The sequence below is a fragment of the Acyrthosiphon pisum genome, chromosome A1 (genome assembly GCF_005508785.2).
Source record: "Acyrthosiphon pisum isolate AL4f chromosome A1, pea_aphid_22Mar2018_4r6ur, whole genome shotgun sequence".
In the NCBI taxonomy this organism is placed as follows: domain Eukaryota; kingdom Metazoa; phylum Arthropoda; class Insecta; order Hemiptera; family Aphididae; genus Acyrthosiphon; species Acyrthosiphon pisum.
This window is the reverse complement of record NC_042494.1, coordinates 160,477,623-160,487,860: the sequence shown is the minus strand read 5'-3', so window position 1 is coordinate 160,487,860 and position 10,238 is coordinate 160,477,623. Positions and strand designations below refer to the sequence as shown.

The window sequence follows — 10,238 nt, the reverse complement described above, 5'->3', positions numbered from 1 at the left end:
TAGGAGTGTTGGCTGATCAGAGGCATATATGTTAAAGAGTAAGGAGGAGAGGATTGCTCCTTGAGGTACACCGGTGAAAATTGGGGCTATATTTGAAGTTGATGAGCCGAGACGTATTTGGAAGTGGCAATCTTTTACAAATTAGAAAAATAAATAGGTGCATACTATATTATAACAACTTGGTCACGTAGCTCTAAATAAAAAATGTTTTTACAGAGAATTTTCATGAATTTTAATTGAATGTATTTTTATTTTTAAATATTTTAGTGCATATACGCAATATACATACATATTCAACACCTTTTTAGTGCATTTAATTCACAGCCCTGGTTAGAACAAATCAGATCTGGTGATTTTTTGTGCTATATAAGGAGTGTTATAGTGATACAAATGTTGATATCCCTATTGTAACCCGGCCGGTGTTTGACATCAGAACACGTTAGTGACGACGAACCACCATGTAACACCAAGACCCAAAGATACTTCTATATCTTACTTTTTTATCATTAGTAGAAAGTCCAGAAAAAGGACTGTCACTTTTAATGGAAGCACTAGTTATATTTGGCTTTTTGCCATTCTCATCACCTATGTATTCATAATCATCATCTTCATCATCATCACAAATTAATTTTTTCTTAAACAATAGCGTTGAATTACCCTACAAAAATAAAATTAAAAATTAATTAAATAGTTAAAAGAAAAGCCATTATTTTTTTTATTTCTATTGACAATATTGAATGAAGAAAAATATTTAATATTCCGCTAAGTAAAAATGATCGACTGATGGTGTAATATAATATATAAAATATAAATTGATCTAACATACAACTTTAAGTTATAAAATAACTTATTGAAATCCTACATACATTTACTCCAATAGTCAATACAAACTTAAAACTAGAGTTCTCTATTTCACGTGTAATTAAAATCACGGAAATTAAAATTATCGTACGCAAACATGTGAATCCGTGAATTTAACTTCACATGAATTAGTATATTTTGTTATTAAATCACACATTTATTATTACACGTGGAATTTTATTTTTAATACATTTATTATCTTCCAATAATGGTTTTCTAGTTTCTACATAGTGGTGATCGGTGATCAATTATTTATTTTGAACCAGAATCTCCACACAAAAGTAATATTTTAGAATGCAATTTTTTTGACAGTTATCTATTATGAAATTTATTTACATTTTAAATACATTTAAAAAATATTCAAATTTATTGAACAATGAAAACACAATTTCATAAATCTCGCTTCAAAAATGTTGTAATAGAATAAAAATAAATAAAAATAAAAATGTACAGATATTTTTAGTTTTTTACAGAAATAAATTATTAACATATCTTTTATAAATATTTTATTATAATCTAATATGTTATGCGTTAATATTATGTTTTAAATACACATGAAATAAATATCCGTGATTTACTAATTAATTACAGGTGAATTAAATTCACGGATTTTTAAATTTATGAATACAAGTGAACAAAAAAACACTTTATCGTATGAATTTTAATTCAAGTTCAAATTTGAGGGGTCTTCTTAAAACTTAAGTGTCTAATTTTGATTGAGATATGGAACTTAAATTATTTTTAGATTGCATATCATGAATTGGTGTATAAAGAGGATGTCAGCATACTGATTTTTTCTTCTCTCCCCCACGCACAACATAGACAAACACATTTACGCAGTCTGAGTAGAACTCATTTAACTTTGGTTTTAGATTATAAATACCTATTGGCTATTAGTATTATAAAATTGAAATATGAGAATATTTCGGAGTGCGTTTTTTTTTAAAAGTTACAGGTCGTTTCAAATGTTGAAATGGTCGTTATTTCTAAACAATATGTTGAGTGTTGTACTCGGAATAATGAAAAAATCGTCCCGTCTTGCTCTTTGACATATTAAAATCTATTCATTTAAAAATTAGGTATTTTTACTCTAGTACCCAAATTAAGGGAGTTCTACTCAAACTGCATAACCACAATTTGTTTATGTTGAGCATGGGTGAGAGAGAGAGAACAAGCAGTGTGCAGACATCCTCTTAATGAATAAAAATGTACATAATAATATAATACAATAAAAATATTAATATTACCTTAATAAATGATGTGATCTGACGAATGTCATCAGTCAATAATTTGGCACATGAAATTAGCTTATCCAGGGCGTCTTCAGAATACTCACATTCATTGTTTGAATCTCTGTGCAATAAATGTGGTTTCCAATCAAGGCAATCCAAAGCATTTGTGGAAAAACTTATCATTTTATCAGTTTTCATTAAATCAAATACTAATGGATGAAGTTTAGTTGAGATCCCTAAAACAATGATATTTGTATTATTATTTATAACTATAAAATATATTCTTGATAGTAAATATACCTTTATCACGAGCATTAACTGCATTTCCTAGACATCCTTCTGAAAATTCAATAAATTGGTATAAACTATTTTTAAGTCGTAAAGATATAATTTTGATATCAAGAAGATTGGCTTCCAAATTTTTTTGGCTCCTCCAATTTGGTCCGGCATAATTTAATAGCTGAGTAGTATTAGAAGAGACTTCTGATGTTAATTTATCTAAGCATTCCAGTGCACAGTTCAAGTCTATAGATAATTCTTTAGGTTGTAAACTATTTGATGGAACATCGTAGTCCTATTTTCATATGAATTTTTTTTTATAAAAAACAAATAAAATATTTATTTCTAATATATTCATACCTGACTACTAATAGTTAAATTCTGTAATTCAGATGGCAAAGAAGCTAATGTTCGGTTTCTAGGAATATCATAATCCAGTCCAATACTACTAGATCGATTAGATTCACTTCCGCTTGTACTACTACAAATACCACCAGTTGATAATGAGCTGATCGAACTACTTGGAGTAACTTGTATATTCAGTTGTCTTGGTACATCATAGCTTTCTTTTGAAACAAGAGAATGTTGGTTTGGGAGAGGATCATAACTATCACTACAGCAGCCACTACTGCTTCCAATACTGAGTGGTCGTTTTGTAAAATCGCTTGTTAGCCGATCTAATGCTAATCAAAAAAACATTGGGATAATATTATAGCTCGTATATTACAAATATTGTTATTGATAAAATTATGGGTAAAGTATAGTACGAAGAATTTGCTTACCATGATTTATAGGTGGAATATTATAGCCATTAGTATCGACAGTTTTTTGAGGAGTATCATATGTAAGGAGGTCACCCAGTTTCTGTTGTGACGTCACCTGTTTAGAATAACATAACATAAAATAATGCAAAATAATAAGAATAAACAGCTTAAAAAAAATATAAAATCTCTTATTACTGTATTCAGGTTTGCGTGCCAGCTTTGATGCTTGCTTTCATGATTGAAATGATTTTGATCTTGTATACAATTTGATGATATAATTTGGGGTTCGGTCACTTCATACACACCTGGTATTAGTCTTAATCGATTTCCAGGACATATTCCCTAGAAAAAAAAATAATGGAATATAAAACATATTAACATGGTAAATTGTATAGAAAATATACTTGACGGCCTCTTAATGAACATAACCACCATCCTTCAAGACCAGCTGTATTTTGTTCTAATACTGTTAATATGTCATCTTTTTTAAATGCTAATTCATCAGGTGCTTCAGCAATGTTATCATACATGGCTCTAGCAATACAGTTCTAAAAATAAAAATACCTACTATAAATTTAAATTGAACCATTTCGCAAGTTTGTACTATACATGATACATCATTAGCATCATAGGCACAAATTGGGGGGGAGGTGCTAAGCCCCCCCAAACTTAGCCGTAGCCCCCCCCCCCCAAAAAAAAAAACCTAGGACATGCAATTTTAATATGCTATATTGCAATAGTCTGCTTGCCTTTAATATATTCAGCCCCCCCATGCCAAAAGTTGAAATTGCGCCTATGATTAGCATCAATTGCATCTAGATATGTATAATGTATCTACTAATACACATAAATGAATTTCACATTAACAATAAACTAATACAATAAAACAATACCTAAGTATACAATATTTTTAAATGTGAAAATTTAACAATTTGTTTTATGTACAAATGCATGAAAACAGAAAAAAACAATTTTCTTACAAACTCAATTTTAAAAATGTAGGTCATGATGGTCCCATGATCGAGGTCTAATTATTATAGGTAGAAAGAATACACAATAAAAAATTTAAGTGGTCAGGAAAAAAATGTACAAATCAAACTTGTCTCTTGTCGTCAGACAACGGAATTCAGATTATTTGTACGACGTTGTGTTGGTTCGTGGACTCCTATGGTCAAAAACTAAGTACCTACCTAATACATATTTTCATGTTATTATTTGGAATACTGGAATGCAGGTACTCACAGTGTAACCATTATTTATCGAACCGTTTTGATGTAGCTGTAGCATTTTGAGCGTTTAAAGGTAACAGCGATATCCTTCATAGAAGATGTGTCGTCTTGATCGTATTATTCGTGTCCAGTGCAACGTACAGACTTAACAATAAATGACGTCCAATCATATGCCGCATGTTGTCCATAATATTATGTTTGGTACGATTGTTTATAGTTTTTGGCGACAAATTATCTAGGTCTCCGTCGAAGTGGCGAAAAATCGTGCAAATCGACATTTTTTTCGCCGTCTGTCCGTGACTCATACCGCGGCGAGGACGCATGAGTCACGCGCCGAGAAGTCGAGGTACCGGCCGATGTAGTACGCGGTTCATGGTGTCCCGCATCAGGTCCGGGACTCTGGAAGTTGGGTGTCGGGCGACGGGCGGTCGTCGTAACTTGTTGTTATCGGCGGATTCCGGGATCGCCGATATGATAACGACGCGTCGACGCGATACCCTTATCAGCCCTAGCTTTGATCATGATATTTTTCATCATGGCCTTGATGACTTTTGATCTTTGACGACGGCGCCGCTGCCGTCAGGTGGCACTACTGATCCGTCGGACGGCTAAGGCCGCGGCGCCAGACGGGGCTACCTACATCCTACCCCTCACTACGCACTATGGGAGGACGCCAGGACGTTAACCGGTTACATACTTACATATTATATATGTAGTATATATTTTGTTCCGAGGTGTATTATAGTTACTTATCCGTTGAAAAAAATGTTTGTTTCTACAGAGTTCTGATCATTCGGTAAGTCCGAATTCTGATTTCCGATCGGGCATTCCTGTACAGCCATAAATATAGTAATTTTATGCGATTATTGTAACACAGATATATAATAATTTAATAATAATGTAGGCATAAATTATCATTACTATCAGTCGAAATGAAATCGAACAAACTACGATTCCGTAATCCGTATTTCCGCGAACGTGACCACACAGCACACTTTTATAATAATATCTTATTCTATCAACTAGGCCCGGCTCGTCGAAAACCAATACCTGTCGGCTATCGTCGAGTATCGTACTATCGTATATTCGTATGATCTATCGTCATTCGTCAGTCGTCACTCGTCGGCGGTAAGTCGCGCGCTGATTTAGGAAATAATAATATAATTTATAACACAATACTATAATAATTATGTCCTGCAGTGGCCACAGATCATTTTCCTCAAAGATCGATCAATAATCATTAATGTACATTTTTTTCATGATATTTTAAATTTTATTCTACGTATTACTGTGTTAGGTGATCGTCGCTTTCATTAATTGCAGTCAGACAGCGAACAAAATTATAATAAAACTCATTCGTTTACATTTAAATTCGATACCTATCGATTTTTAACCATCGTTAATGATTTATTTTCTTGAATACAGGACGTGGTACTCACGTATTTAGGTGATATATTTTGTGCACGAAAAATAACTGCCGTCTGCCTGTTGCTCATGACAGAATCTCAAACGTGTCAAACAGTTTTCATACGAAGAACTACGCGAAATGTAAGTCGTCATTTTTTAATACTGTTATACTTCTTAATATTTAATCAACTATTTTAAAATTTGCATAAGGTAGTAACGTAAGTACGTTATACCAAATACTAGTTTTTATAATCAATGGTTATACAAATTATGGTCGACGGTTTTTACCTATTATTTATATTATATTATATTATATCTACTATCTACGATCTTTATTTAGATATACCAGCTATTATAAGTGTTATCGGCATTATTTTAAGTACTAACAGTTGTTCAGTACCACCTAGTTATTACTATTGTTATGTACCCTAAAAGTAATAAGTAATAAATAATAACTAAATAAACTAATAATTAATAATTATTAATATTAATTAGGTATTTAGGTAAATATTTTAATGTAGCTCGATATGATAAACATAGCGTAGCGTTTGTTTTGTGTATAATTTTGCTTAGCTATATTATAATATTGTCCACATAATATAAGTATACTAGTATACATTATAATATGACATTATGACGTTTGACGTATTGAGTTATGTACACCTACTGATTATTAATTATTACCACCGAGATAGCAATATTGTATACTATGGCTATTTATCTCGGTGATTATAATACAATTAGATGTAATAGAACGACAGACTTTTATATTTTTACAGTGTCTGTGGATTGAACACTGATGACGTATATGAAGTACCTATCTAAGATAGGTGAACGACAAAAAATCGAGTTACTTTATAATGTATAATAATATATTACACGGAAAACGTAAAAACTCATTAATTTTAATCTTGTGTTTTATTCATTACAATTATTCAGATAAAAAATAAAATATTAAGACTGCACGAAATAAATTTAAAATTGACAAGTATAGATTAAAATATAATATCATGTTATTTAGACATTAAATGTATACGATTGATTTTCTATAATATACAATATATTATATTTCCTACGGGCAATACGATATTCTATATACCTAGTACATTTATTTATATGGTTATATTATGGCAAAAACAGTATAGAACTATTATATAAATAATATATGATAATTGGTTAATATTATAATTTATGAACTACTTATCTACTATTTCGTGTGCTTACTGCTTTAGAAATCTTCACTAATAAATTTATTATCTTAGTCCATCATAATACATTTACTTTTCACAGGTCTAATAGTGCTGCAGTAGCTTCTGAGTCAATATTAGAATTAATTGATGTAATAATATAAGTATTAAGTATACAAATGTAATATGAGATGTAGCGTTGAACTTTGTCTATTTTTATTTTTTTTTTACTATGAAGTAGTTTTACAATATTCTATTATATTTTAAATATAAACCAAGATGAAAGTGTCATCAGTGGGTGGCTTCTTTCCTCAAACTTAAGTATCACCCTATTTGTTTCAATCCTTATCGCACATATACTTATTATGTCTATGATATAGATTGTATATTTTGTTCTAAAAATAAAAAAAATAAATGTTTTAAATAAGAAATATTTATTTTATATTATATACTTATAATTTATATATATATTATATTATTATTATTATTATTATTATTATTGATTCGATTTTAAAGTGAAATACCTTTACTCAGTGATGAATTGCTAAAAATAAACTTACTTTTTACGCAGCCCGACGCAGGTAAGTAAAAATGGTAAAAACCATATTATTAAGTCAAAAAAAAAAAACTTTACATTTCGCTCAAAATAATTATTTTGTTATAGCCCTTATTATGACAATCAAATAGTTAATAATTTTAAACAATGTCATTTGTGGATATTTATTGTAATAATTATTGAAAAAAAAAAATCATGACAAATGACAGCAATTTTATATACTCATAAACTGCAGTATACCTATGGACTGTGGTAGATAAAAGGTCATTGATTCTCAAAATATATTTTGATAATCACCTAATAGTAGATATACCATCTGAAAATTTAAAATTACAAATAATTATATTTAGAATACATATTTTGTTTTCGTCAGTGAAAATTGTAACAGGTATACCCGCGTATCATCGTGCATATTTTAAGTAGTATACTTTAAAAGCAACTAGAGAGGTGATCTTGGTATTGGATGGTAAACTGACGATGATAACATTTTGATATTCATAAATCATAATTTATACTATTATATATATAATATATACAGTATGATTCACCTCACTCAACCTCATTTTTAATTTAATTATTTTGAATTGATTCAATTTATAAATTCTGCGCAGATATTTGTTGTCTCAGTCTTTCAAGTGCTTAATAGCAAATTTACGCTCAGCAGATCACGTTTACTCCGTTCGTCTTAAAATTAGTGTGAATCAACCTATTATGAAACTTGATAGTAAGAACATTATCCGTGTTTGTAAGTGGCTTTTTTACGATAACTCAGTTTTTAATATATACATAATAAAATAATGTCCACAAAAAACATCCATTCAGAAAATATTTCAAATACATTTTAAATACTTTAAAGATTTAAAAAAAGTAATAAAGTAATAAATAACAGTGAAACATGTACTATAAAAAAAATAGTACATGGTATATTGGCATATCGCATATAAGTAATAGTGTCTATTATGTCTATGGTAATTACATATTAAATTGAAATGAAGTTATTTAAATATACTGTTGAAAACACTGTTATAATACGTATTAAGAGTGGATATACGGTGGTTACCCTGTGACCAACTTGAGATGGTGTTGCATAGCAAGTCGAGGGATATTTTCGATTTTTTGTCCGATTGCAGCGCAGCGAGCGAGTGCCAATTAGGGCTTCACTGACGTCCCCCCCAAAAAGGGTAGTCCCATAAAGTAGGATATTGTATACGTATAAGGGAAAAGATTCAATTTGATACATCTAACCCATTATTTTAACGAGTAAGTTCCGAATTATTAAAATGAATAAGTATGCAGATACTATAAGAATATATGTGATAGTTCATTTGCCGTGTGATAGGCGCGCACTGCGCATAAAATGAACGAGGAAGAAAAAAATCGATCATCGACACTACGTATTAGTCATGAATTTATTATAATCGGCCAACGGTAATAATATTTAATATAGACAATATACTATATATAATTATAGTATAGGTACAAATGTACAATTAGGTGGCCCGTGGACGTATAAACATCTATAGGTTATCTATTATCGTAGTATCTATTCTAGCACTCATTAAACCCTAGATTCTAGGGCGTTCATCGGGTCTTTTTGACCTAGTAAGAATTATAACTGAAAAAAATAAGATTCAAGTATGGTAGAACTCAACTTTGCACATCAACATGCACGCTCGTGTAGGTTAGTTATGACTAATGTCCCGATTTTTGTGGAGCTAACACCTAAAAACGTGCAATTAAAATGCTGAAATGTGCAAAATCGTGCAAAAACAAATTTTTATTTGGAATTATATATAACACATTTTTCTTCAAATTAAATAACTTCAAATTTTATTTTTATTGCTATTTGTTTTTATAATATTATTATTTATTAGTTGGAACCAACTAGGTATTAAATATCTGAGCGCACGGCAGTGCGCCAGGCCAAGTTCCAGCAATGCCAGTGTATCTTTACACGAACCAATTTGTCCAGTTTTTCTAACATATATATCTCTGTTTCCTCTTAAGATAAACTTTTGAAATTTAAAACACAGATTAATCTCAAGTAGTTTAGGACGCTGTAAGAAAATATGAGCCCTTAATATTGTGCCATTTCAAAATGGGAGGATTTCAAAATTTGCAAAATTGTTACTGACTCATTCACTGATCATCAAAATTATAAGACACTTCCCTAGAAACGTGAAATTTTGCACAAAGGTAGATCTTACAGTGTAACTAAAGGGAAAAATCTAAAAATGGAATTTTTTTCAAAATTAATACCGCTTCAGTGAGTGTATTTCTAAACGTATGAAGTGGCGCGCTTAGCACGCATAAACGTTTACTTTCAAACAGCGTTACAATATAGTAACAAGGAATTGTTTGTAATTGACTTATATATAATATATTATATTTATAAAACATAATAATGTTTTAGTACATTTATTTTATTCAAATACAAAATATACAAGAGAAAATCTACGACATATAAAAAAAAAAAAATAATAATAACACGCCGTCCACGATGCTGAAGCCCGCAAAAATAAATGATATCCCCAACAAAAACATAACCGTGAAAAAATGAAAAACTCCCTACCAAAAAAGTCGGCCTATCAAAGTAGTGAAATCTACATTGTGGCCTAGTCTGCTATTTTTTAATTCATAACCTCACTGCACTCCTACATTAAAAAGCAACACTCCTCTTTTATTTTTATTGTTTAACATTTGGCCAGTTTCTGAATGAGGCA

The 10,238-nt window shown here is 30.3% G+C and overlaps 2 protein-coding genes across 4 annotated transcripts in view; one reads left to right on the top strand and one right to left on the bottom strand.

Moving 5' to 3' along the window:
• Nucleotides 1-5,047, bottom strand: part of LOC100162043 (breast cancer anti-estrogen resistance protein 1) — a 6,920-nt gene extending 1,873 nt beyond the window's left edge. Inside the window, exons 1-8 of the mRNA XM_001943076.5 lie at nucleotides 4,379-5,047; nucleotides 3,541-3,684; nucleotides 3,332-3,478; nucleotides 3,155-3,251; nucleotides 2,733-3,055; nucleotides 2,394-2,667; nucleotides 2,109-2,329; nucleotides 497-658 (exon numbers count right to left, since the gene is read on the bottom strand). Of these exons, the coding sequence (XP_001943111.1) occupies nucleotides 497-658; nucleotides 2,109-2,329; nucleotides 2,394-2,667; nucleotides 2,733-3,055; nucleotides 3,155-3,251; nucleotides 3,332-3,478; nucleotides 3,541-3,684; nucleotides 4,379-4,423 (1,413 nt within the window). The 5' untranslated portion in view covers nucleotides 4,424-5,047. The remainder of the gene's footprint in view (nucleotides 1-496; nucleotides 659-2,108; nucleotides 2,330-2,393; nucleotides 2,668-2,732; nucleotides 3,056-3,154; nucleotides 3,252-3,331; nucleotides 3,479-3,540; nucleotides 3,685-4,378) is intronic.
• LOC100165535 overlaps nucleotides 5,026-10,238 on the top strand; it is a 31,345-nt gene continuing 26,132 nt past the window's right edge. For 2 of the 3 annotated variants that reach the window (XM_016803446.2, XM_016803441.2), the window contains exon 1: nucleotides 5,570-5,913. In XM_016803446.2, the coding sequence (XP_016658935.1) occupies nucleotides 5,860-5,913 (54 nt within the window). In that variant the 5' untranslated portion in view covers nucleotides 5,570-5,859. Of the gene's footprint in view, nucleotides 5,162-5,569; nucleotides 5,914-10,238 lie in introns of those variants that run through there. The other variant, XM_016803447.2, reaches the window with a different exon arrangement.